Raw genomic sequence first — 27,663 nt, forward strand, 5'->3', positions numbered from 1 at the left:
TCTGATTGGTCGGCCGCTCCTCTCCCGCAGCCCCTTAGCCAATCAGCGCTCTGTGTTTGGAGCGTAGCTGCGCTCCGTGCCCGGTCGTCGTGAATCGGAGCCCAGCGGCCCCACAAAGCCAGGCGGGGAGTCGGAGCCCGTTTCAGCGCAGCCCAGCATCAGCGCCTCGGACCGGGAGAGAAATGCGAAGGGCTGTAAGATGGCAGAGCTACAGATGCTACTAGAGGAGGAGATCCCCGCCGGGAAGCGCGCGCTGGTGGAGAGCTACCAGAACCTGTCCCGGGTGGCGGAGTACTGCGAGAACAATTATGTCCAGGTAGGAGGCGCCATGGCGGCTCGCTCCGGCGGATTCGCCGGTGGTCGTCGTGTCTGCGGCGCGGCGGTGGAAGTGAGTGAAACCGCAGGACAGGAAGCCTGGTGGGAGAGAGCCGCCCTCAGACCGCTAGCTCACGCCGAGCGGCCGCTCGCCTTTATTCTGTTCTCCTCGCCGTGTCGACTACGGATGCGTTTTGTGTGTTTGTCGGCTTCGGGATCAGATTTTTCTAGATTTTCGCCCCTCCGCTCGTCGTCCGGGGCTGCTGGGGGCTCAGAGGGTGTGTCGTTGTTATGACTAAGAGATTCGTCCCTGCCTGCGTTCCATCCACACCGTTTATATTTCATTCTGACATCCACATTTTGCTCTGTTCACCAGCATCGCACGGAACAGGCCACACGACAGGGGAATAATCTCAGATTAAACATTACAGATCCCGTTAAAGATCACAGCTTTCGAGCAGCCTGTCTTATACATGTTCTTTTTTTTTTTGTAAAAGAGTCACGAAATGCTTCGTCACTTTCAACGCGGTTTTCATTTTGCACACAATACTGACGGCTTTGATCGCTCCTCTCATCATTTCATTTAGTCCTACTGTCATCCACAAATGCAGAAGTAATATAAGGCCACGATCCCGGAGTGATGGAGGATCAGTGTCTGCAGAACACACGAGGCTCATCTGCCTCTGGATGCAGGTTATTGACTGGTGTTCATCCGGACTGATCAAGCATCCAGCACTGAGGCCAGCAGTCCACTTTTACTTTCACATCCACAATATTCATGTGTTCACAACGTAAAGAGATCTCATTGGTGTCTACAGCTGCTGCCCTTCTCTGACCTAAAGAGCACAAAATGCTCAGAGGTTAGAAGAAGCACCAACAGTACAACAGCTCACCAAGCTGTTCTTCTGTTATTTCCTGGAAGTGGACTGTCAGTGGACGGGTGACAGCGGCAGTGGATGGTCTGAAGACCTGTCTGATGGCAGACCGGCCGAACCACGAGCTGTGATCGACTGCACGGAAACACACACCGACTCAATTATACAACATCAGGTCACTTCAGCCCAGCTGTGACCAGAAATGCCAGCTGTGGTTAGGTTACTGGGTACACCTTGATATCGGTTGGCAGTAATGTCTCATTTCATGATGCTGAAAGTGCAACGACTGTTTTATTACATTGAACATCTACAGCCGCAGCTGCTTTTTGAGTGAATCAGCTGAAGAGAAAATGTGAGTTTTCAACAGATAAGTGAGAACAAGCTTTACTCAGTGTTTTATGAATTGATATCATATACCACATGTAGATGGATTTTGAGAATGTAAAATTAGACATAGTTGGTAAATGTGGCAGGCAAAGCCAGGCTGGATCTTCGTTTGTCAGTCATGAAACCCAAGTTATATCAATCCTAGATTTAATTAAAAAAAAAAAAAAAAAACCTCACACAAACAGAAGTTATTGACCTTTTAGAAAAAAAATAAATACAACATTTGATGCAGTTTGATGGAATAAGCTGGAGTGATAGCAGCAGGGTATTAGATAAAATATAGATAAATCACATTCAGGTCGTGTGTTTTGTCACAAACTCAATCTAATCAAGAAAACAAACCCTAACATGAAGATTAGGCAAAGAGAAGCTAAATATCAGAGTTTGATTTTAGTAGATGTGAAAGATGTATCTGCTTTAACCAAACTGCCATATTTAAAATTATGTAATAGCAGAATCATCCTGCTCTGCTGTGGTGCTGCCTCCAGCTGTATGTCTTTAAATCACAGACATAATAACCTGTGATCCAGGAGGACTGCTGGGAAGATTTAAATTAAAATGTATTTAATGTCAGCATCGGGAGTTTTGTCTTTCTTATTAATTTAGAAATGCTCAATTTCTTAGTTGATCCATTTTTTAAGAAATGACTTGATCTTAATTTTCTGTTTGCTGCTGAGTTTATAAGCGGAGCTCTGGAAGTCAATTAGAAAACCCGGTTTATTTACAGCAGGATTGTCATGCTGAGAGTAATAGATGTATTTCTGTAGCTTAACCCCAATTCTTATTTCTTTAGGGACATGGAAAACATTAACACGGATCGTTCATGCATGTAAACAGCATTATTTACAGTCACAGAAATAGAAATGGAGCACTGACAGTGGTGGTACCAGTCTGTTTTACACTCTGTATTTATTAGATTTCTATAGATTTTTTTGTGTGATTATTGTTATTCCCACTTTGTAAAATTCCGGTGTGGACAGTGTTTGAAATGCGTTGGCACACAGTCACATTGAACAGCATCAATATGATCTGTAAAGCAAGTCTGTGGCGCCCTGGAAGAGATTTCAGCTTTTTTCTTTCATCAAATATAACAAACGGACAACCTGCCAAGCACAAAGACATGCCTTTAAAGCTGAACCTGTTTTTTTTTTTTAACTGTCTGAAGGCTGTCATGCTCTAAAATAGCATTACTCACCAGGGGAAGAGAAAATGCTGAATTGCATTGTGGTGCCATCTGCGCTGAAGCCGAACTTCTCATGTAAGATAATAATAAATCTATAATCTGCAGCGTGTAAAACTAGAGTAAGTTTGATATAAGTTTAGGTTTCTGCTTCATGTTTCCCAGATCATCCCCAGCTGACTCAGAGCTGTTTGATTCATTCTCTAGTGTCCAGCGTGATACGGTGCGTTGGTGTTTCTCTTAGTCCTGCTGTGTGAAGGGAAGACGTCCAGGGTCTCTGGGAGCCTGGACCTGCGGGCCGGTCCAGACAGACCACGCTGCTGCAGGGGGTCTGCAGGGTCCTGAGTGGGTGTGTGTTTCCACGGCGCTGTCGCCTCCCGCCGCTTCACCTCAGACGGCTGTTTCAGAGCAGCGCGTCGTCTCGGCGGCGCTCAGACCGCACCTGCGGGATTTTATAGTTGAGCAGTACAGTCTTACAGGAGTCCAGGAAGAGTCTGATATTTTGGATTTGAACCAATCACAGAATCACAGTCAGCCAGGAAACTCAACGTTTTGCAGATTTAGCTGAATATTTGAATAAAAAAGGAATCCTCACATCATCTGAGCCTGAATCATGAGTAAACCTGCAGCTCATGAATATTTTAAAGCCAATAAATGCTCTACTACTGTATTACTGAGATGTTAAGTCTGTAAAATTCCAACAAATAGGAGCAGAATTCAAACTAACATTCCGTAACCAAAAGACTTATGATTCACTGTCTGAGTGATTATGGAAATATCATAATTTATAAAGTGGAAAATATCTTGAAACCATTTTTTTCAATTGATAAACTTAACCGCAGTGGGTCAGTTCTACCTTTGTTGAATTATTTTTTTTTTTTTTCAGTTGAAATGGAGCAGGATAAAATATTCAGTATCGACAATAATGCAGTTCTAGGACCAAGCTGACTGTCCGCTGATGGACTGTCGCTGAGCGGTGGCATTATTTCCTGTTTTGTTTCCAAACTATAAATATGTTGCTATTTAAAGACGTCAGCAGATGGTTTTCCAGGCTGGCCGAGGTTCCGGGTCCTGCTCGATGTCCCGGTGTTCCTGCTCCTGGGCTGGACTCGCTCGGCGCACCTGTCCTTCACCTCCTGCCGGGGATTCGGGAGTTATTGTTGTGGGATTTCAGTCAGTTGTTCTCAGGTCGTGAAGACGACTCTGCGGTTCATGGAGCGTCCAGAGCGAACGCTGTTCTGCGTAGAACCCGGGCCTCACCCTCGGTCCGCTCAGCTGACCGGACACACACAATGGAAGCTCTGCGTTTCCTCTCGACTTTATTTCAGACCCTCTGCCTTACTTCTGCGGTTCCGCCGCCCACACTTCCTTCCACTGATTCTCTGTCCGGCTCTCCTCTGCTGCTGCCAGGCTCAAGACAAGAAGAAGGCCCTGGAGGAGACCAAGGCCTACACCACCCAGTCCCTGGCCAGCGTGGCCTACCAGATCAACGCCTTAGCCAACAACGTGCTGCAGCTGCTGGACATCCAGGCCTCGCAGCTGCGCCGCATGGAGTCCTCCATCAACCACATCTCCCAGGTACGGCGCAGGACGACGGTGACTGGTCCATATTCATAATGCATAGAAACCACAAGTCAGTGTGATCTGTCCAGGACGGTGTTCAGTCCTCTGGTTTTTACATCACTGTTTAAAAACGTCGGTCTCAGGGATTCTGCAGTGACGTCCAGGGTTTCCTGACAGGAAACGGCATCAGCTGGGATTCTGTCAAACAAGCGATGGAAGGTTTTATCTGTATTTTGTTGAGTCTGGAGTCTTTTTCCCTTTGCAGGCTAAATTAATTCCTGCACAGTGAGATGTGCGCCGTGTGATATTATTCAGCGTCGCCGCCGAACTACACAATGACACAAAGAGTGAGCGACGTGGCGGCGGCCCGGCGGCCCGGAGGCCCGGGGCGTGCTGGAGCTGCCAGGCCTCCACAGCGTGCCTCATCAGCAGTCCTGTCTCTGGGCCCCTGAATGGCCCGGCCCCTCCCTCCCCGGGCGCTGCATTAAGCCTGTCAGGATGAAGTGAACGCCTGACGCCAGCACTCCCCTCTGCTCCCGCTCCTCCCGCTGCGGGACGGAGCGGCGCTGACGGCGAGCGGCAGAAACTCTCTCGTTGATTCTTTAAAGGTGGTCGGCCGAGCTTCACGGCGCCCCGCATCAGCTCTGTGAGCTGTTAATGTGGTCTCACATTAAAACACCTTCATTCAGATGATTCATCTGTTGAAACGTGACGCGATCCGGCGCCGGCTGTGGGGGTGAATGCTCGGTTTGCTTAATGAAATGGTGAACTAGCTAGCAGCAGGAGCAGTGGGGCCGACGGCGCTGCGGTGGAAACCTGAGGATGAACTTTACAGTGATGTCCGGCAGATAAAGCACACCTGAAGACCTGTTTGCATATTCATGTATTCACGAATTCATGAATTCTGCCGTCCCGAAATGAGGAAGGGAGAGGAGTGAATGTTATTTGAAGATAAGCTTATTTTGGAAAAGTATAATCAGAGACAAATTCAAAGTTGTGTGTGTGTGTGTGTGTGTGTGTGTGTGTGTGTGTGTGTGTGTGTGTGTGTGTGTGTGTGTGTGTTTTTCTCATCCATCTTAAAGCTGTCTGGAGGGAGTGTATAATTTCATTTCATATTGAAGTCGCGTTGGAGTCTTCCTCTGGGTTTACATCATTATTCTGTGAGATATTTGTCTAAGAAATGGCTTTTTAACGTTCTTGGCTGTCGAGACTTGAAGGAGTTAACAGAGGATTAGAAAGAGAAGGTAGGCAGACGCCGCTGCCAAGCCCCAGTCTGGTTTAAAAGCCCAGCAGAGAAGGAGGAGCTGCTGCCTAAATGAAAAATAAGAGCGTGTTTAACCGAAGCAGGGTCTGGATCGGAGGGTAGACGGCTGAAAAGCTGCCTTCAGGAGAAAGGACTCTTCGTTTCGTTGCTGCTAAACTTTAGTAATCTTCCTGTTAGCCTTTCTCCCTCATTTTATCCCCGACTGCTGGACTGTTTCCTATCTCTGCGTTTTGCTCACTGAAATCGCCATTCATCAGCTCGACGGCCCACTTGTGCCTCTTCTTTCTTGATTCCTGATGGCGGAATTCGTTCGCGAGCGTTAGAAAGCAGCGTCGGTTCAGAACGTGATGCGGCGCCGTCGCCGCGCCGCTTCCTCAGAAGAACCCGTGTGCCAGCGCTCTGCTGGTTCAGAGGACGTTTGATTTGCTGGCCTTGCAGCGCCTGCACACACTGCGTCACGTTTCCCTTCCGTTCGTTCCCTCGGCAGAGGGAGATCACTGCTGAAAGTCCAGTCCCGATGCAGCGGCGTGCGCTACGCCGGAGCCAGAAGCACGCTGCGTCCATTCAGCAGATGTTTGTTACAGAGATCGCAGAAGAAAAGGAGATTGAGACGTGCAGGAAGAGCCGGCGGCGCTCTGCCGGCTCTGATTAGGCAACGGTCATTCTGCGTCCGTGCTTCACGGAGATCGCGGCGTCCGTTGTTACCTTTTGAAATGACGTCCAGAGGAAATGCTGACCCGGAGCCTCCATCTGCTCCGGGTTCCCCTTCATCGTGACTGATCTGCTCTGAAATGTCAGTTTCTGTGTAAACGTGACTTTTTAATTGGTCAGACTGGCGATTCCACTCTTCCTGTCTCGGCATTGTCGGTTTCCCTCCCTCTCTCGCCGCCGCTCCGTCCTCATTACTGACAGGAAGCAGGCGGCTCGTTCTTTTTCTCACTTCCCAGATGAAGCTGGGTGTGCCGCTTCAGTTTCCTCTTCATGCTCTCTGCACATACATGCGTCTATAAATATTTCTCAGACACACAGACGTCTGGCCGGTCGTAGAGGGACGGCCGTCGCAGGTCAGTCCGACGGCATCCATCGCGCTCCGTCACGTTTTCCTCCAGACGGGTCAGAAGGAGGGAGGAGGCTGCAGCTCCGCCGGCAGGTCCACAACATGAGCGGCGACCTTATCGGTGCTTGGGCCTCGATCACACACCGGCAGATAGAAACTGACTGGAGGAGGGAGCTCTCCTCCTCTGTTGGCTTCTGGTTGGAGACGTTTAAAAGGCAGAAAGCAGAAGTCGATCACTCTTCCTCAGTTACTCAGCGCTGGTTTCAGCAACATGTGGAGACACTGATGAACTTCTGGCGGTCTGCAGGTTCAGAGTTCAGCCCAGACCGCGGCGAAGTCTGCTTCACACTCGTAGTGCAGTTCATGGTCAGAGGGTGTCACACCTTCCAGTGACAAACCAACTTCAACGTGCATTTGTGTGTATTTATTTAGACATGTCAGGCTTCAATAGAAACCTTTATTGTTTTTTTTTACAAATAAACATGAGACGCCTGCCTGCAATACCTCCAAAGACCACAGGGGGGCCACAGGTGACACCAGCAGCAGGATTGGAGTCATGGAGCCAAGATCTTGTTTTCAGGAGCTTTTTACGGTTTTGAACAGGTCGCTGGGTCTCAGTGAGGCTGCCTGCAGAGAAAAAGGTTAAATAAATATAAGAGCCGCAGTGTTTAACCTGGCAGGGTAGAAGACTTCAGATCAGTTTAGAAAACAACCAAACAGGAAGTGACTGAGCAGTTCACACATCACAGCAGTGACATTATAGTAGCTTTTCTTCTTTCTGATGCGTTCATCATATTTAGTGTTTACTTCTCAGGGCAAAATATCAGATTCACTTTTATCTGGGTATAAATTCAGTGTATTTGAAAAGCGTCCGCTGACTTCCTGTCAGCAGTTAAACTCCAGTCACTGTTATCTGTGTTCATGTTTCCTGTGTTGGCTTCACACATTGATCACATTCCTCAGTTTTTGAGATAGGAGGGATGTCAGGGAGCATGTTTGGCTTCCTGAGCGTCAGACTCTCAGCGTAATGAGCGAGTTTCAGTCTTCCTTCACTGATATGAAAATCCCTGGACCATTCACGGCCGTAACGTGAAAATGTCTTCTTTCCCGCCGCCTCATCCCGGGCTCTCCTGCAGACGGTGGACATTCACAAGGAGAAGGTGGCGCGTCGGGAAATCGGCATCCTCACCACCAATAAGAACACGTCCCGCACCCACAAGATCATCGCCCCCGGCAACATGGAGCGGCCGGTGCGCTACATCCGGAAGCCCATCGACTACACGCTGCTGGACGACGTGGGCCACGGCGTCAAGGTGGGACAGTGTGGCGGACGAGGTGGAATGAGGGGGCAGATCATGTGTTCACCTCGGTTTCCCCACAGCCGCTCCACCCCAGCTCCAGCCGGATGCCAGCACTTGGACAAATGGCCGTGTTTTGCAGTTGTGATCAATTTTTACAGACGAGAACACACATTGCGAGTCTGCTTCACACCTGGCGCTGTCATGTGAACAAGCTGGACGGCTCGCTTCATAATTCATCCACTCACATCCACTCATCCACTCACGCTGCAAGCCGATCAATACCCCGGCCAGTAACGACTTCCTCCGCTGGAAATGATTGGTGTGTGTGTGTGTGTGTGTGTGTGTGTGTGTGTGTGTGTGTGTGTGTGTGAGGGCAACAGCTCAGCCAAGTGTTACTCACACCATCGGGTCTCTGACTGAATGGTGGCAAAACAGATGCTTTCATCCCTTCTTCAGTTTTTATTTCCCTCCACATGATCCATCCGGACTCTCTTCCTCTGCCTCAGAGAGAGATTCTGTGCTTGTGTGTGTGTGTGTGTGTGTGTGTGTGTGTGTGTGTGTGTGTGTGTGTGTAGACAGTGGCCGTCCGCTGACTCCGGCTGCAGAGCCAGTGTTTCCTGCGCTCACAGCTTGTCTCACGCCGGCGGATCGGGCTTCATTTGCTGCAGAAATCAGCTGATGGGAGCAGCAGTCCAGACCAGACCAGACCAGACCAGACCAGACTTCGATCTGAACCTGTCTTCAGGTCGGACCGGAGCAGGGACTGGTTCCCACGTGGACGGATGAGCGCGCTCGCCCTCCCTCCGTAGCAGCCTTTATTGGCATTTCTCGCCGTTTCCGCGGTGACCGTGGCTTCAGACACATTCGTGCCTCTTTGTGTGGTTATTTATGACTTCACCCTGTTTACTACCGCACTGGTTTTAAACTCAGTGCAGCCTTTAAAGCGTCGGCGACGCAGCATGTGGCTCAGTATTGCTGGAGTGTGTAGTGATGAGCTGATACCTGACGACAGCTCTACAGGCCCAGACAGTGACGTCCTCAGGGAGCTGGAGGTTCTCTGCTATATGTTAGCCCTGTGGTTTCACCCAAGTCCCTCTGGTCTTATTGCCATGTAAGACCAGACCATGTGACTGACGTCACTGCACAGCCATCAAACAGTCTGATGGAAAAGAAAGAGATCCAACAGAACAAATAACGTCAAACCACTCAAGAACCTTTTCTCTGTTTAGTTGTTTCTCTGTTGTTCACATGATCAGACCAAAGCCAGATCCTCATTGACATCCAGAAAATCATGACTTTACACGGCACTGAGCAGACGATGAACCGGTCATTTTTCTGGGGTTGTTCAGATGACAGCTCTAATCATAATCTCTCCTGCTTTTTCATCACCATCCTAACTCGTTCCTTTCTGTCATATTTTCTTCAGCAGCTCTCCCCCTCACATTCCTGGCTCTGACTGTGTTTGATGTGTGATTCATGAATGCTTGAATCTACTGTTTTAATTCTGTCACTGAAAAGATGACGGTGTTTTGTGGCTAATAACCAGTGAGCGTTGTGTTTGTTCTCTTTTCACCTGCTGGCACTCAGTGGCTTAAGGCCAAGGTAAGAAATGTCTTTCTCTCTCTCTCTCTCTCTCTCTTCCACCTGCTATTGATCTTTCTGCGTTTTAATAACCAGAAAGTCGGAAGCAAATGAAAACCTTGTCCTCTGAGTTCCCTCAGATCTCTTTGTTTTCGACTCGGTTCAGACGCTTCTTCGCTAAATTACAGCTTGAGATCAGAACAAATCCATTGATCCTTCATAATGTTCCATTAGTCTTGATTCCACTGGCAGGTGAAGCTCCGGCTGCTCCGGTTCACCAGAAGCCGTTCCTAACCCGCCTCTCCTTCTCCAGCAACATGGAAACAATGCGGCGGGACGAGGAGGAACCCTTTCCAGGACCAACCCCCCCACCCAGAAGCCGCCGAGCCCCCCCATGGCCGGACGCGGCACTCTGGGGTACGAGACCTGGCCTTGATGGTTCTCTGCATCCCGGTTTACGCAGACCGGGTCCACCGGGCGCTCCTCTCACCCTGTCGCTCTGCCCCCTGCTGGTTACAGGCGGAACACCCCCTACAAGACCCTGGAGCCCGTCAAGCCGCCGGTGGTGCCGAACGACTACATGACCAGCCCGGCTCGCCTCGGCAACCAGCACAGCCCCGCCCGCACTGCCTCGCTCAACCAGAGGCCCAGGACACACAGGTAGCGCTGGGCCAGGCTCCGCCCACCTCGCATTACCGTAGAGAGCACTTTGCCTTCCTGCGGACGGCGGCCAGCTGTGACCGGACGGCCGATCCTCCGGAACGCCGCTTATTGAAAGCACTGAGTGTTGTGAAATGTGTGTGTTCGTCGATCTGTGGCCAGACGTTGCTCGCTGTGAATTCAGGGAGCTCGGAACCTGTTGCCACGGCGACAGGAGTGCCGCCGTGACGGACTGACGTCTGAGAACCTAACAGCAGGGTGTCAGACGGTCCCGTGATTGCATTTGTCCCACACGTCCTGTGATGCTCTCTGTCCCCCCAGCGGCAGCAGCGGGGGCAGCGGCGGCAGGGAGAACAGCGGCGGCAGCGGAGTGGGCGTGCCCCTGGCCGTTCCCACCCCCTCTCCTCCCAGCATGGGGCAAGGTGAGCACCGAGCGCCAAGCCGTCAGGCGGCAGGGGCTGATAAATTTGTGTTCAGAAAGGTGGAAAACCATCCTGGTGCTGTCTGAACTGTGTGTGTGTGTGTGTGTGTGTGTGTGTGTGTGTGTGTGTGTGTGTGTGTCTGCAGTGCCGGCGGCGGCCTCCGTCCCTCAGGGCCCCGGCCTGGGCCCCGTCCCCATGTCCCAGTTCGGCACCATCTCCCGCCAGATCTCCCGCCACAGCTCCTCCACCAGCTCCTCGGCCTCCATGGTGTCGGCCACCGGCACCTACCGCCGGGCGCCGTCCGTCTCCTCCCAGCAGCCCCACCTGAACGGGGGCCCGGCGTTCCCGCAGAACGCAGGTGAGGCGTCCTCCGCTCGCCCCTCTTCCTGTTTAAACTCACACACGTGCTTCCTGGTAGTAAAGTCCAGAGAAGCTGCTTCCGGCCAACCGCTCAGAGGCTCCAACAGGAAGTGAGCTGCTCGCCTTGCTTCGCGCTCCGTCCCGCTCGCTCACAAGCTTTTTGTTGTCTCTCTCTACTTCCTCCTCTGTGTCGTGGGGGCGTGGTGTCTCCCCGTTACCCGTCCCCCGCCGCTCCCGGCCTTCCCGCCGCTCTCGCCGCCCGCCTTGGCGCTATGGCTCCAGTGTCTGTGGCTCCGCCCCCTCCTCCTCCCGTGGTCCAGCTGACGCCGCAGATCCCTCTGACCGGCTTTGTGGCCAGAATGCAGGAGAGCAGTAAGTAGAAGGACCGAGAATCCGACGCTGCACGCCCGTAAGACCGACGTCTGAAATAAACTGTCATACATGGCAATTTTCCGCCGATCGGCGGATTTCTGCCGGTTTAATTTCAAATTGGACCATTTCTGTGAATCGTCTAGATCCGGTGAGAAAATTTTAGAGGGGGGTTAGGGGGGTTGTCGCTGATGCTAAAGGAATACTCCGAAGATTTTTGACCCACGCCCAATCCCTATCATTGGCAAAGTGAGATAAGCTAATAAATACATTTTTTGTGTCTGTGCGTCCAGTGGCTGGATCCCAGCTGTTAGCATCGGTGTTAGCTTAGCTCAATTGCTTTAGGTGAATAGGAGTCAGAGCCGGACTGACGAAAGTGGACAAAGTACTCCTTCCACTGGTCCAGGGGGATGGTGTATTAGCACGTGAAGTAAATCCTAATGGTTATAAAGATGTGTTATCTTTTCAATCCGTTAAAATAACGTTTTGATACACACAGACTGCATATGTACATGTGTATGTACATATATAAATATATATATATATATATATGTATGTATGTATACACACACACACACATATATTATATATATATATATATATACACATATATATACATATACACACACACACACACATATATATGAGGAATTTTTAGCTGAGAAGTTAGGCAAAATATGTATGTTCATTTGTACAGAATTCAGAGTTCCTCTAGTTAAATTTGCTGACTTAAACAAGTCTAGTATTATGTTTTTGATCATTTTATCAGTCTAACTGACTTCTATTTTTATCTCAGCTTCAGAGTGCCCCCCCCCCCCCCCTTACAGCTGAAATCAGAATTTCCTGTTGCCATGTATGAACTGTGAAACAATCGGACACAGCGATCTCTGACCCCCAGACATGAGTCCACTCCTGTCTTCAGTCTCGTCCCTGTTCAGACGAGCTGTCGTCTCTTCACCCAGACACACTCAGGACACCTGTTCTTGCAGTGTGTGTCTGTCTGTGTGTGTGTGTTTGAAGGGGGGGGTTGCCTCCGATGTCTGTCTGTTGCCATGGTGATGGATCACTGAGTGTGTGTCCTCGTTCAGGCGTCCCTCACACTGCCTGCAGACGCTGCAGAGACGCTGCAGAGAGGCAGAGGCTGCAGAACAGAACGGCCTCGGAGGGTTGAGCTCCCTGAACTCAGCCCAAACTAACAATCACCGTGTTTTGCACGGAGGGATGTGGAGACACGGCTTCCAGGAGAACGGGAGAAAGCAGCTGCTGTTCTCTCCTTTCATCTGCAGCATAAATAGAAGACGTGCTTCGTCAGTATGAGCGGCGGTGATCACAGCAGGTTAAAAGAGGTCAAGAGGCTCAGAAAGCCTCTTCCATCATGCTGACAAAATATCTTGGCTTTGTCTTTATTTTATGTTTTAATCAGCAGCGTTGCAAACCCAGAGCTGGCTGTGGTTTCACAGCTCCAGAGGGAAATGTCAGAGCAGCTCAGAAAATCTGGAAGCAGATTTGATTCCTGGCAGCTTCGTTAATTTACCTTAAAGCCTCTTCTCTACCTTCAGGGACTAACTGCTTAATTTGCAGTTTGTCTTTAGAAGCTCGCCTGCAGCCGGAGAGCGGCGGCCGAACCCGGCCTTTAAGTCACAGCGAACCGCCCGTTTCACCACCTGGTGTTCATGTGCAGGCGACGCTTCCTCAGGGAGAAAAACAGCTGGAAATAGAAACCACGCCACTGTGACGGTTTGAAGACGAAGCTACAGAAAACTGGCGTTGCTAAAAATAATCTCTTCCTGCTTCTGGACTCCAGACGCTGTTTCAGGTTCTTGATCGGCTGTTTCTGGTTTTCTGACTGAATGAAGAATTGATCAGTTTCCTCTGAAGGCCGAGCTCCGCTGGGGTTAACCCCCTGCTGGGGACTGAACGCCATTCAGAGTAGAGATTAATCATAAGATTATGATAACGTAATCTTCTCTGCTGTTTGGTTTAGGGGCTCGTCTCAGTGAAGTCAGTGATTCTACTGAATTGTAACATTTTCAGTCCAGCATGGCGGTGTGCTCTCTGCTGCCCTCTAGTGACCAGATTCTCCTCCCGCTCTACAGAGTTCAAGATCTCAGTTGCCGTCACGTTTATTTTCCTTTTTGAGCTGAAGCTATATGAAGTGGTGGAGCATGTTGTGACCCGGCGTCCGTCCTCCTCTCGTCTCCCCGTCAGTAACAGACAGCCCCGCCCCGCCTCCTCCGCCCCCGCCGGAGGACATCGGCGTGTTCGAGGAGCCCGCCCCGCCTCCGCCTCCTCCGCCCGTGGACTACGAAGAAGAGGAGGCGGCCGTGGTTCACTACAGCGACCCCTACGCCGACGGAGACCCCCACTGGGCCCCCAAGGCCTACCTGGAGAAAGGTGGGTGACACCGGACGGGCTCCGGCTCGGCGTGGTTTGATGATGGAGTGACGGATGTTTGGTTCTGGTCGACAGTGGTGGCCATCTACGACTACACCAAGGACAAGGAGGACGAGCTGTCCTTCATGGAGGGCGCCATCATCTACATCATCAAGAAGAACGACGACGGCTGGTTCGAAGGCGTCTGCAACGGCGTCACCGGACTCTTCCCCGGAAACTACGTGGAGTCCATCATGCACTACGCCGACTAGAGAAGCCGGCGGGAGCAGAGCAGAGGAGGCGGTGCGGTTTAGAGCAGACGGAGCGTGGCGGGAGCTGCAGTACCGGCTCCGCCCTCTGGGAGGAAGCCCCCTGCTGGGCTCCGTCGCTGTTGATTTCCTGAACTTGAGGCTTTTGGTCTGCTCCAAACTGCAGAAGTGAGGCACAATGGAGGGTTGTTAGTTTACACTGGGACAAAGGGAGGAGTCGCCGGCCTTTTTCTTCTTCTTCTCACAGCTTGAAACCATCAGATCGTTGCCTGTGAAGAAATTAGACACAATCAGACTGTTTGGGAGATGAGGAGTAAACACGGTGTGGTGGTAATCTGTGGACTGGGAACCAAAACTGAGAGGATGCAGTAGGTCGAGACGGTGAAACGTCACATTTCCACTCAGCAGATGAGGCAGCGCAGCGCTCTTACTTTGAAGCTCCTGCCCGTTTCTTTGCACTGCAGACCGTCAGAGAAACTCTTCCCTCCTCCTGAATCAAACCTTTGACCTTTTTAAAAAAAGACCCAAGAGCAAAAACATCAGCAGGTGCATCGGGACGCCGATCAGGAGGAGGGAAAAGGCAGCTCGGCACAGGCTGAAACCAGTGTAGACAATGCATTACACACACACACACACACACACACACACACACACACACACACACACACACACACACACATAGAAGAAGACAGCAGTGTCTGGTGGAGGCTCTCTCTGCTCTCTCGTTGTAAATACAGTGTCGTGTGAGAAGCTGCAGTGCCGTACATCGTCAGTGTTTCACCAGTGTTTCCATCGGTCCGTGGGCCGCCGACCAGACTGGATGTTTCTTTTCGTTTTAACTTGAATATTCGTTTTATTCGTGACTCGCGGTGCCATTGAGCGACACCGAGGCGGCGGCTGTTCGAGCAGTTACTCTTCACCTCATGGTCGCTGTAGCAGAGCTCCCGGGTGTGTGTGTGCTGCTGTCCAGCGGCGGCAGCAGAGCTCCCGGGTGTGTGTGTGCTGCTGTCCAGCGGCGGCAGCAGAGCTCCCAGGTGTGTGTGCTGCTTCCAGCACAGGAAGGACTTGACTGCCGTGTTCTCGTGTGGTCGATTTTAGTTCTCGACGACTGTGAGGATTTTGATTTCCGTGGCGGCGGCCGAAGAGCTAACCCGTCTCGCCCGTCTCGCCCGCGGGCTCGTGCACTGGGCTCGTGCACTGGGCTCGTGCACTGGGCTCGTGCACTGGGCGCTGCCGCAGTGCTTCACACTGGTGCTCAATAACCATGGAACGACCTCAGAGTGCGAGGCGGCTCGCCGCAGAGAGGCAGCCTTCCTGTTTCTGCTGCCGCTCTGATTGTACCCCGGTCCGGGAGGGGAATGTCGGCGACGCCGCAGTAATGTAATCCCGCTTTAATCTGGCCCTTCACTCAGAGTCGGACTTGACGTGACTGGAACCCGGTTCCTGCTGCGGTCTGATTGTACTCCGGTCCGGGTCGTGAATGTCGGCGACGCGGCAGTAATGTAATCCCGCTGGACTCGGTTGGACTTGACGTGACTGGAACCCGGTTCCTGCTGCGGCCCGAGACGCTCCTCTGATTGGCTGCTCTTACAAAGCGTCTCTTCAGACCAACGCCTCTCAGAATCCATGTTTGTGGCCGTCGTAAAGAATCCAGTGATCATGTGTCCCGGAGGCGGTCCAGAGGGGACGGGTGTCTCTGGACCGACTGGAGGACTGGCTCGGTGCGGTCAGGGTTCATCAGCCTCGGTGCGTGACGGCCGGCGTCACAGCAGTGAATGAGTTTTCATTTCATCACATCTTCGATTGTATTTTTTCCATCATTTTTTTGTGAGGAAACGACTTTTTCTACCTAACATATTTCTAGCTCTGCATTCAGACTTCTTTTTATGTCAGGACTGCTGTGGAAGGTTTGCTAGCAGTTTGTAATGTAATTTATTTATACTTTTTCATAGAGGAACCATGAGGAGCCACTGGCGTGCAGAACTCTAATGTTTACCACTCACCGTCGAGCATTTCAGGGCGTCACAGGTCAGGACGCCCTTCTTTGATGTGTTTTCTTATGATCAAATGTGGAATTAAAAAAAAAAAAACAGCAGAACATCAGTAACTTAAGTGTTCATGGGAACAGAACGGGATGTTTGTCTTTTCCTCTGTTTGTACATAGGATGTGATCATTGAAATTTATGTACAGTCTTTTTGTAATAAACTCAACGAAACAAAACGACTGCGGCTTTCGTTTGCTAACAGTCCTTTTATTTTCTCCTGAATCATCCACGTTTGCGTCGTGATGGACTGAACCGATTCAATCCGAGCTGAATGTCTGTCTCAGTCTTCAGCGGCTCCTTCAGGAGGAGGAGGAGGAGGAGGAGGGATGAAGTCCGGCGGCTCCTCGTACGGGAAGTCTTCAGCTGAGCTGCCGGGAGGCGACGCCTCTGCAAACAGTATTCATCCTGTCAGTTTACTGATCTGAAACGGCACACACACACTCACACATTCGCACACACACACACTTTGCTCACATGTTTTTGTTTGGCAGACTTCTTCTCTGATGAAATATAAAATTGCTCAGATTTAGATCGTGTTGCCACGTTGCTTTTTAGGAATAGATAGATGTCATATTGCTTGAAAAGCTGTTAATGTCCCGTTAACATAGTGGTAACCCTCTGTTTGATGCTCATCCCACAAATGCATGCTCCTTACAAATATGACGCCATTCAAAAGAGAGAAACGGCTGCAGGTGAAAGGATATTTTTGAGAACAGAAATCAGAGCAGCAGGGAAAGACTGTCAGTGAATAAAGCTCCATTAAAACACTTTAGTAACAACATGGACCTCCTGTGTTTCACAGCGTCGTCCGGAGAACAGAGGAGTTTCTCTCCTCAGCAGACGAGTCACATCGTCACTGAAGCTAATCTTCTCATGGGTTTTCTGGCATTATTGTGTAACGTGGATTTCAATTCCCGCCTTTTCTGGTCGGTTCATCAATGGTTTCAAAGCGTTCGTTGAGATTCTCCTCCGCTTCAAAAAGCTCTCTTACCTGCAGAAACGTGAGAAGTCTCCTGAGAGGATGCTCTCTTCAGTGCAGCCTGGTAGCTCCTGTAGAGGGCAGCGCCGTACTGCGCACACACACACACACACACACACACACACACACACACACACACCTTAGACGTCTCCATATCCATTGGCACCGATGTTCCGTTGAGCAGCGGCAGACTGACCTTGGCGATCCGGATGGAATTGGCCCACAGCAGCAGCGAGTGTTTCCCGTCGCAGCACAGGAACTTGATGTAGTGAGACTCCTTCTGGATGCAGGGATGCTGGAACCAGAGAGAAACATCTACACATCTGTGCACATCAGGCCTGCAGGCCGGGTCAGGCTGCATGTGAATGTTACAAAGAAAAGACTGATTTCAACTGAATGATGTTAATGTTGCACCAATCATTTAAAAATATTCAGATCTGGTAAAATTTCTGTAAAATTAAGTTTATTTCATAAATTTCTTTTCAGTAAATGAGATTCTTCCCCTGCAGGAACATAAAGGAAACACATTTTGTGTTTATTTGTCCACTAGATCTGCACTTCCCCTGCTTCCATAGACTGTCTGTTTGCTTTCTCTTTTTTAACATTCAGTATTTGTGGCCATAAACTGCTCCATGCTCCACCTGTGAGCCACAGAAGGTATGATCCTCATCCTCTGACCGCCTGGCCTGCAGACAACTCAGTCCAACCACACCGGTTCAGCTTCTTAATAAACTCTGTCTCTCTCTCCACCACATTTCTTTTTCTGTCCACAGGAAGTCCTGCGACGTGCCTTCCAGCACACAGAGTTCACGTCTCTGTAAATACATGTCTGATGCTAAAGTGATGCGTTCAGGGGCGTGAGTTAATCTGACAATCTTTCCTTTAAACGTCTGCGTTCACACCAGGGTTCACTTAAAGCAGAATGTCCTGTGTGCTCAGTGTTCATGTCTGAGTAGATCACACAGAAGCACACTGATAACGTAAAAGCGGATATTTGAATGCAGTGGAAACGTCTGGCACCAGGAAAAGGAAAACCTCCAGGTGTGTGCAGGTGTCTGGAACTGAGACTTACTGTGTTTCTGCCTCCTCAACAGTAAACACTTAGTTCTTAACATCCACTGATGGGTCACAACGTTTTCACCTGTTCCTCAGTAGAACGGTCATTTCTGCCCTCTACAGTCGTTTCTGCTGTTGTTTTCTACAGAGACGCTCCTGAAAGCGGCGGCGGCGGCTGAAGATGCTGAGCTGACCTTCAGGATGAAGCAGAAGTCGGTGGGAGCTCGGTACTTCTGCTTGTACTTGTGGGCGATGTAGATGTTGACGTTTTCAAATCGAACGAAGCAGGCGAGATCGCTGCACGACTGGAAGAGAGGGAACCGAGAGACCGTCACGCCCACACACACACACACACACACACACACACACACACACACACACACACACACACACACACACACAGACATGAAACACATGCATTAAAGAGAGATCGACCCAGAGTTCCTGGCAGCAATGGAAGAGTTCTGTCAGCATGAAGCCAGACCGCCGCTCCAGTGGGATTTAGGACGCCGTCTGACCCAGCAGCTCATTCGCTGTTCTACACCAGCAGGTTTAAATGTTTTTAGGCCATTCGGATTCCCAGAGAAGAGACAAGGATTCGGCGTGCTTTTAAAAAGTCTTGTGAAGAGCTGTGTCCTCTTCACTGGTGCTTTTGAATCAAATCTAGAAACCTTTGTTGAAACAAACCAGATGCATTGAATAGTTAAACTTCAGGAAAAAGCAGCTTCTCTCTTTTTACTGTAACCACTGTATCAACTCCGTTAACAGACATAATTACATTTCATTGTGAAAGTGAGGACCAAGCCATGTGCATCGGTCACAGGCCTCCCAGCTGGTCTCACCTTACAGGACTAGACAGCAGTGCTTCAGTTTCTACGTTGCTCTGTTTCTGTATTTGAAGTGAGGACTTAAGATAGAAAGTCATTTGAAGCCGTTTGTATTTATTAAACCATCAAAGACGTTTCACAGTGACGCTTGCTTTGCAAGAGGAGGGTCAGCATTTGTCTTTAAGGCATTCCTTCCATACTCGATCTGAAGCAGAAACATCCTGTTCACACATTCGGCTGCTGAAGTTCAGCGACTCTCCGGCTCTTCCTCTCCTTCCTCTTCCTCTCCTCCCTGAGGTTTTCCTTCTCACTTCATAACTGACCTTCTTCCGTTCGGTCTCAGCTCTCGGCAGCTCGCCTTCCTGCCTGCTGGTTTGAGTCTCTGCTGGTTTGCTCGTGGTCGACCAGCATCATGTCTCTGGGACGCTGCAGCTCTGCTTGTTGCCTCGCACAGTTTCATCTGCATCTCTTTTCTTCCTGCTGGAGGACTTTTGGGAGCCACTTTGCTGTGATGGCGTTCTCCATCTATCTGTTTATCGTGTTTATTTGCTTGTTGCTGCGTCAGGGCGAGACGATGACGGTCTCTCTTTAACAGCACTGAGGTTCACACTTCACGTCTGTCTCTGGTTCCTCCTCCACTTCGAGCCGCTGCAGCTCTCAGATATAAACTATCATGAACTTGACATCGAGACACAAGTCTTGTAGCTACTTCGTGAGTTTATGCAGAAAAAAAGCAAGAGCGAGGTGGTTCAGGGGCTGAGGGCCGCTCCGATAAGTCTGACGAGACGATTCAAAGAAGATGAAGTAAGAAAAGCTGAGCCTCAACACTCAAGCCTGCTTTTAGTGTCTGGATCTTTTCCTCACATGTTTGATTCTTGCTGAGATCTTTGATCATCTGAACATTCGCTGAAATGAAACCAGTGAGAGCTGGAGAGCTGTGAGGATGGTGAACGCTGCTCGTTCCTGTTGGACCGTCAGTTTAAATGCTGTGAGATGAGATGAAGCCAACAACAGGAAGCAAATGCGATGATACGAAATCATCTGCAGAGGAACTTAAGATGTTGAATCACTGTAGAAGCAGAATATTGAGGGGAAGTAAAGCTGCCCCAAAAGTGATCTCAGTTATTTTGCTTCACTCTTTTCAATACTTGGCGCCATAATGACTGATCAGCTTCACCTTTGTTTTTCCTTTGGGTACATAGTAGATCCCCGACGCCCTGAGCACAAAGTGGCGAGGTTTCCAGACCTTCTTCCCGTCCTCCTTCAGGTACAGGATCCCATCCAGGTCAGGAACTATCACAGTCGAGCCTTCAAAATTCTCCTGCAGCACCAGAAAAGAAGGAAGACGATGAAGCTGAGGCTGATTCAAGAGTCGAGGAGCCATGAGCTGTGACCGACCTGGATCAGGAGCTGCTTGGCCTGCTGGTTGATCTCACTCCGGCTCGACTCCTTCTTTTTCCACATGTAAAAAAGCTTCATTGCAAATACAGCGAGATTTAATCCACTGGTAAACCAACATGAAACGCTGGCTCGATGCAGAAAGGCCGTTTCCTCACCTGAGGTTCGGTGAACATCACGTACTTGTGGGGTCTGGACAGGAAGCAGACTGTGTTCCGGCTCTGGCGGCTCCACACAGACAGCGGCTCCACCAGGTACTCGTGGTCCTCGAAGCCTCTTTCTGAAACCGTCCCAGGCAGACGCTGTTGGAGGAAGCCTGATCTGCCACACCCCGGGACCCCGGGACCCCGGGACGCTGGCGTTAGCTCCTCACCGGTCTGCAGCTCGGGGTTGGTCTCACACAGGCTCCAGTCGATGCTGCCGTCACAGAACGTCTTCTGGAACAGCATGTCCATCACGTCCCCCACCGTCTGTCTCTCGTCCACCATCAGGATCTTGGAGCTCCCGTCGGCCATCAGCACCTTGATGATCATCTGAGGAGCGGCGCTCCGTTAGCTCAGTCTGTTTCCGCCTCAGGTGGAAAAGCAGAAGCTGCAGATCTTCACCTTTCTCACTTTGGCCTCCTTCAGCTTCTCCAGAGCCACTCGGATTTTATCGGCCTTCGTTTGGGGTTCCCTCTAGAAGAGCCACATCAGTAACTTTAACTCATTTTGCATTTTCCTCCAGATGGCTTCCTTGTTGCCGTTACCTTGTCGCTTCCTCTGGATGAGGAGGAGGAGTCTGGTGGTGGAGGAAGGACGGCTTCTGGCCGGGATTCCTCCTTTATGGCGGTTAGATGAGGACGGCTGCTCTGATCACGACAGGGAGGGTCTTCCTGGGGAGCCTTTGATCCCAGATTAGCCACAAGAGCATCCAGGTCGTCATCCTCCAGCTTATGAAGGGAATCTGCGCGGAGAAGCGGAAGACGGCATGCTGGAATAAATCTGTCAGACAACAGCAGACGGTCGCTTTGGCCTGACTCAAGACTCTTCAGGTCTTCGATCTCATCCTCACCAGAACATTCTGGTTTTGTAATGCTGAAAGAGTTCGGATCAGGTTCGGAGGGGGTTGGTTTTTCTTAAGTGTGTGTGTGGAGTTTGCATGTTTTCCCTGTGTGTGTTTGGTTTGACCCCGACAGCCCATGAACATGCATTTCGGGTGAATTTTCAGTTTGCTGTGAGTGATTATTCAGCCATGAGCTGCACCCTCTGCCTGCTTCAGCAGAAGATGGATGGATGAGAGGAAACGCCCTGATCCAGCACGGAAACGTTAATCTTTACTGAATCCTGCCATGATCTATACATAATACATTCATCTGATGTTTCCATAATCACCTCAAATTACCGGCTGACGGAAAAAGGACTCAGCATCTGGACTGTAAGCCAGCATCTCCCCTGTTTTCGACTCATACCCCGCCCCCAGACCCCACCCCCTCCCAGACAGTCCTCCACAGCTGTGTTCTGTTACCTGGAGCTGCCGGTCGGTCAGGGTGAGAAAGTCAGAGTCAGCCAATCAGAGCCGGTTACTAGTCATGACAGGTCGAAGCTACAGAAGGCCTCAAGTGGAGTCAGAGACAGGAACCCCCCCCCTGTCTCAGCAGCCATCACCCTCTGCAGTCCTCTCAATGTGGGTTGAATTACAGGAAGCTATTTTTAGCTCAGACCGTTTTCTTTCATCTTTTTTTGGAAGCTGAAGACGGGTTTGTTTAGTCTGTACAGTCCAAGTTGTTTCCTTCTTTTCAAAATATATTTATTTGTCAATATTTCTTCCTCTGGCGTATGTGGAATGCATGTTTAAGTCACAGCATGCAGCCGTGCAGACGGTTTATTGGCAGCACCGTCTGTGAATCCTTCATTTAGCACACTTTCTCTGCTCCTCCCTTCCTCGAGACGCCATGGTGTTTGTGGACGACAACAAGCAGCCTCCCTGTTTTCAGCCTTTCAGCTGAAACACTGCTGGTTCGTACTGATCAGCAGAGGGAGAATGAGTTTCTCACCGCTGAGGTCTGTGAAGCCGACGGAGAAGGCGGTCTCCCCCTGCGGACGCCCCTCTGCTGGTCCATCTGAAGCCGCGATGCTCTGAAGGGAAGCAGAGAAACGAGAGAAATCAGTTCGGCCCGCTGATCAGGACATTTACAGCAGTTTCCCCGATGTCTGTTTTTCTTTTTTCCCCAGAAGCAACAGTTTCCAATTGAAGTCAAGACTTACGATCATGTGAATTATTTATTTATTTATTTGTTTTCTGCACATTATTAGAACAATAGAAAACACATTAGCCTGCCTCTCCATGGCCAGTAAATCACCAATCAGATCAGATTGAAACTGAAGAGTCTCAAGTCGTCAGCAAAGCGCTGCATGTTCCCCATTGGAGTCTCTACAGCCTCAGTCTCATCTACAGACAAGCAGTGCAGAGAGAACGCAACGGCTGCAGCTCAGCCGGTGAACACATGCTGCTGCAGCAACACCTCAGACCAGCGTGAAAACTCGGCCTGTTGCCCTTTGCTCAGCGGCACTAAAGCAGGAAAAATGGACCCAATGGAAGCCAATGAGTGGAGCCATTGAAGTCCTCCTGTCTGTTACACCCTGATATGATCAACTTTTCTTACAAACAGGGTTTGTCACCGTGGCGGTTTCCAGAGAGCATCAGGCCAACGCGGCGGCTCGGCCTCTCTGGTATGCATGACGTCCAGCGGAGCACAGATTGAGACCAGGTCTGAGAGCTGCAGTGTGCAGCAAGGCTCACTTTGAACGGTGTGTAGTGTCTCTCTTGGCGAATGGCCGTGACACGAGGAGCAGCTTATGTGTGCTTCGGGGAATCTGCAGCGTTTGCCCTCAGTCCCATCCAGACGCCATGACTTCACCGCGTCCGGGCGCCACCCTCAACGCTTCTGAGAGCTTCAGTTTCAAAACACACTGTGCCGGCTGTAATCAGATTATATCCAGCTTAGGCAGGAAGAAGAGTCTGTGATTCACTTCTTGTAACTGGTTCCTGCTTCAAAAGCCCTGATGGGAACATTCAGCAGGGAGAGCCGTGGACTCAGCTCATATGGTCGTGTTTTGAGAAAGAATGCAGCCTATCTGCTGAGCAGTGAAGGAAAACTCTGACCAGTGTTGGATCAGTGGCAGCCTTCATCCTGCTTTCCCTTATTTCCATATTGCAGTGGAATCGCAGACATTTCCATCGTAGCAAGAGTATTTCACATTCATTAATGATAAAGTTGGACCAGCGGCATGAAGAGCTACTGCCGACAAAGGCTTTGGCCTCATCTCAACTGTGGAAACACCAGGTTCTAAACTCCTAGAGACTGACGCTGATCCTGGTTTCCAGCTGAGAGGTTTCTGTCTGTAGGTGGAGATTCGACAGATCTGTCATTTGTGAGGGAATTCAGTCTCTGTTGACTGAATCGTTGTCCAAGTTCAAGTGGCTGTCATGAGTTTTGTGAACATCTGGTCTCCTTTAGCCAGTGATTTAGTGATTTCTTCAGAGTTGCTGTTCACCTGCTTTTCCTGTCGAAGGTGTGAACATATTAGGCCACGGCCTTGCTTCCAGTGGGTGTTTCCAGTCCCTGAAGTGCTACCCAGTCGTAAGCTCATGGTGTCATTGCAGGTCCATTCAAGGAAGGATCTCAAGTACTTGAGTACTTCTGTTTCCGGAGCCTCGGCGTGAACCAGAGCCTCAGCCTGAGACCAGAGCCGCCGGCGCCGGGGCATCTGGGAGACAGGGCCTTTGGAGATGATACAGCTTCCAGACACAAATGGACTTTACTGCAGCACAATGAGGTGACGTCCGTCCCTCGTCCTCAGCTCTGACGAAGCCCGACAGAGGAACAGAACTGGTTTTTAGGAAGGTGGCCTGTTGGTGCGTGGCTCGTCACGGGGTATTTCTGAGGGGTACTGCCCTCAGGTTATTGTCCTCAGGTGTCCTCCTGTGGTCGGGACACATGGGGGTTATGAAACCCTGAATGGAGTCCCTGGATCCTCTGATCCCAGGTGAGAGATGCTCTCAAAGGAAGAAACACTTTTGACCACTTCTTTTCCAAGTTTCTTCCAAAACAGGAGGTATTTCAAACCCAGATCCCAAACAGGAGCATTCCAGCTGTGATGTGAGAGCGAACCACTGCACGGCGGGCTGGCAGACCTGCAATTATAGTTTCTCTATTTCTATAATTCACCTGAGAAAGATGATCCATCTCCCCGATGAGATCCTCGAACATGACGTCTATCTCGTCCATCTGCACAAATAAGGAAAATAAAAGTCAGACTTGAGGAGCAGCGGAGCAAAGAAAGAAACGAAGTGAAAAGATGAAACAGCACAGTGAGACTCAGGAAGTGAAAATCTTAAACAATGTCTGTTCAGTCTGAACTCTGCTCAGCGGAGGAAAACCGTGACGAGCCGTTGTGGCGTGTTTGTGGAGTGGAGGTTCAAACAGATGAAACGGATGAAAACACTTCAGATGTTTCAGTCACTGCTGAGCTGAATGTAAAAGCTGCTGCTTTATCAGGTCACGGCGTTGTGGTGTTGCTAAACCATGCAGCGGCGCCAGCGGTGACGGCAGTGTTTTCACTGGGACTGAGCGAACGAGGCGCCATGGAGCGGCGCGCTTTCCGTTTTCTGTGATGAAGAACAAGTGGTTTTTAATGACCGTCCAGCAGACATCTTCAGGGAATCATGGAACGAGAACGTGCATCATTAAATACCTCCATTTGTCAAATACTTTCACTTCATCAGCAGCTTCGCAAACTGAGCCTGTATGTAATGTAAAAGGCTACATGGAAGCTTAGAAAAAGTTCTACTGAGCCCAGATAAATAATTGACGCCTGTTTTGTGATCGCCAGTCAGTTCTTGGATGTGTTGTTATATTTATACATACAATGCCAATAATAATTGCGTTTATTCATAGGGTTTAACAATTCAAATGAAGTAATGCTCTGTACTCTTTCATTTTGACATACAAACACTCAGTTAAATCTGGAGCTCTAGATGGAGGAATAATGGAAGGCATAACTCAGTCAGGAGTTAGATTTCAGATCCTCTGGGTGTGTTTTCTCAGTGTTTTCTTGTGTGTTTTTCCTCCTCATGAGTCCAAGAGTTTTGTGTCTGGCCATATGGTGGTTGTTGTTTTCAGTGTTGCCAATCTGGTCTTCTGATTTCAACATTTGAGAGATTCCTCATCTGGTCGGCATTAATGTGATTTAATATCTGGATCAGGTCCCCTTCTGGTTTTTATTTTCATTTACAGTCCTGATGTTCTGATGAAAGTCACCTGATATTGGATATTCAGGTTATTGTCTTGTCTGATTGGACATTTGTTGGCAGCCGGGCCTCATTTCTTCACTTGTTTCTTGAAATGCAGTTGCTGAAGGTTCGCTGTGCTTTTGTCTCCATCTCTCTGTTGCTTCCAGCTCTGCTGGGTTTCTACTGAACTGGGAGTTCCAGGGTTCCAGTCCTGCGGTATTAACACTCTGCCATCAGACACTTCTCTAACCTCATGCTTCTCCTGCTTTGACCACTTGCTTTTCGCTCATTGCAGCAGAAACCAGCAGGATTTTTCTTCCAGTGTTAGAATCTCATTAGCAAACAGATGCTAATTTGCACATTTGGCTGACTTGAGCATTTGGGAGGAATGTGTGTTTCTGCAGCAGCTAAATGCTCCAACATGTTCAGCACAGAGCTTCAGACTGCGCTTCATGCGAGTTCAAAGCTGCTGAGGGTCAAACGGCGCTGAGAGACTCGAGAACCACTGAGGATAAAGAACAACGCTGAAAGAGCAGAGCGTTCAAAGAAAAGAACTCTTGAATAAAAACAGAAATGTGGGGTAATAAATAGGTCTGCGGCAGCTGCGTTCAGACGTGTGCACAAACACGTAATGAGTCAATACTGTATTCACAGAGAATTCATTTATCACTCTAATGACTGGCCTGAAGCGTCCGAACAGCAGGACGGGCGTCCAGACTGTAGACCCTGTCGCCCACTGCCTTACTGTGTTGTTTATCTTTGTGCTCATGCATTTAGACTAAAGTGAGGAGTGTGTGTTCCCTCACACACACAGGAAGCACTTTGTGTTGTTTGAAACATTCTTGGATTTACAGCTATCTGTCCGTCTGTGTCGGTCACCCGCCTCACCGCTCCCGCTCAAACACACTTCAGAATGGATGTGCATGAGAGCAGCGACAGGCAGGACACACACTGTTTACCCCACACTCTAAACACGCCGTCCATAGTGCGGTGAGCTGAAAGGGGAACGGCGGAGAGGAGGGGAGAGGGGAGAGTATTGTTTCCATATGAAAGTGAGATTTCTTTGGATCCCGAAAGTGAAGTGCACCTTTGAGGTTTCTCCTGCCTCACACATGTGAAACCCGCCTGACGCTTCGGTCTCATGCAGCACTCCCTCTGGATGACGTTCAGCCTGTTGACAGCTTTAATCACAGCCTGGCTGTCTTCACCCTCCCAGGGAGAAACGTGCTTCGTCAATCCACATTAGCTCCTCGTTAGCGTGCTCATCAGACATGTCGCAGAGCTGCTGTCTCTCTCTGTGGTCTCACATGTTGACAGACCGACCGGCCGCCACAGCCTGCCTCCAAACGGCCGCTCACCGTCTCTACGCAGGGCAGTGTCTCGGTTTGCACCGCCTGACAGCGAATCAAAATCTTTTCTTCTTTTGGCGGTCGTGAACTTCTTACTGTTTTCTAATTAGTTGCACAACCGTCCACTGGCTGCTGGGAGAGGACATGTGTTTGCCTTAAACAAAGCTGATGTGGCGGTTCAAGTATTTAACTCTTGCAGTGCTACAGCGGAGCATCCCTTCTGCTCTCTGGACTGGACGGAGCAGCAGTTTGCTCTGCAGGCAGAGTTTCAGGCATCAACGCTGAATCAGCCCAGCTACATTTAACAAGCAGCCAGAGTCACAAAGAGCAAAAGTGAGGTAGAAAAACATTATGAAGACACTCTGGGCTTACATTAAGAGCCAAAAAAACTAAAGTACTGAATTTTTGACACTTCAGAAAAGAAGCTCTCTTTCTGTGAAAAACCTTCATGTTTACCACGTCTGCTTCATGTTGCCTGAGCAGGCATTGTTAAAGAACTTTACAGTCATTATTTACGTTTTTTATGCTCTTACCTCTTCCGTGTCTTCAGAGTGTCAGGCAGCGTGTGTGTGTGTGTGTGTGCGTGTGCGCACTAACGAGCTCACAGGTCAGTCTATCAGTAACCACACTGCACTGCCTGCTGTGAAACCAGGAAGCGGAGTGTGGGCTCGGTGTATTTCTGGTTGTGTAGCTCATGCAGGGCGTCTCCGTCTTTCTCTGGCGTCTTCATTGAGTCTGTCTGGTCAGAGCTGTCCTCAG

At 49.9% G+C, this 27,663-nt stretch overlaps 2 protein-coding genes across 5 annotated transcripts in view; one reads left to right on the forward strand and one right to left on the reverse strand.

Annotated features, from left to right (window-relative positions):
- The first annotated feature begins 117 nt into the window (after positions 1-117).
- The window catches only part of LOC115405021 (abl interactor 1-like), a 30,391-nt gene continuing 2,845 nt past the window's right edge, over positions 118-27,663 (forward strand). Inside the window, exons 1-11 of one of the 4 annotated variants that reach the window (XM_030114424.1) lie at positions 118-316; positions 4,168-4,335; positions 7,778-7,954; positions 9,530-9,544; positions 9,837-9,940; positions 10,043-10,183; positions 10,505-10,605; positions 10,751-10,963; positions 11,248-11,337; positions 13,543-13,728; positions 13,804-13,983. In XM_030114424.1, coding sequence (XP_029970284.1) covers positions 200-316; positions 4,168-4,335; positions 7,778-7,954; positions 9,530-9,544; positions 9,837-9,940; positions 10,043-10,183; positions 10,505-10,605; positions 10,751-10,963; positions 11,248-11,337; positions 13,543-13,728; positions 13,804-13,979 — 1,488 coding nt within the window. In that variant the 5' untranslated portion in view covers positions 118-199 and the 3' untranslated portion in view covers positions 13,980-13,983. Of the gene's footprint in view, positions 317-4,167; positions 4,336-7,777; positions 7,955-9,529; positions 9,545-9,836; positions 9,941-10,042; positions 10,184-10,504; positions 10,606-10,750; positions 10,964-11,247; positions 11,338-13,542; positions 13,729-13,803; positions 15,934-27,663 lie in introns of those variants that run through there. The other 3 variants (XM_030114425.1, XM_030114423.1, XM_030114426.1) reach the window with 3 other exon arrangements.
- LOC115405023 (amyloid beta A4 precursor protein-binding family B member 1-interacting protein-like) lies at positions 15,994-27,541 on the reverse strand. Its single transcript, XM_030114427.1, has 13 exons — positions 27,438-27,541; positions 24,492-24,551; positions 22,317-22,398; positions 21,030-21,226; positions 20,887-20,958; positions 20,655-20,814; positions 20,440-20,561; positions 20,282-20,356; positions 20,061-20,204; positions 18,251-18,361; positions 17,197-17,295; positions 17,013-17,091; positions 15,994-16,408 (listed from the first exon to the last, which is right to left on the reverse strand). Exons 2-13 carry the CDS (start codon positions 24,549-24,551, stop codon positions 16,302-16,304), a joined length of 1,308 nt encoding a protein of 435 aa, XP_029970287.1. The 5' UTR covers positions 27,438-27,541; the 3' UTR covers positions 15,994-16,301.

This window comes from Salarias fasciatus, chromosome 18 (genome assembly GCF_902148845.1).
Source record: "Salarias fasciatus chromosome 18, fSalaFa1.1, whole genome shotgun sequence".
NCBI lineage: Eukaryota > Metazoa > Chordata > Actinopteri > Blenniiformes > Blenniidae > Salarias > Salarias fasciatus.

What these genes read in the sequence shown, in the direction of transcription:
- LOC115405023 (XM_030114427.1), bottom strand. Translation starts at nt 24,551, where the DNA reads ATGGACGAGATAGACGTCATGTTCGAGGATCTCATCGGGGAGATGGAT. An exon ending in TGATGTTCACCGAACCTCAG is followed by an intron (nt 20,357 to 20,439) that starts GTGAGGAAACGG and finishes TTTGCAATGAAG; the next exon opens with CTTTTTTACATGTGGAAAAA. An exon ending in CCAAGCAGCTCCTGATCCAG is followed by an intron (nt 20,205 to 20,281) that starts GTCGGTCACAGC and finishes CTGGTGCTGCAG; the next exon opens with GAGAATTTTGAAGGCTCGAC.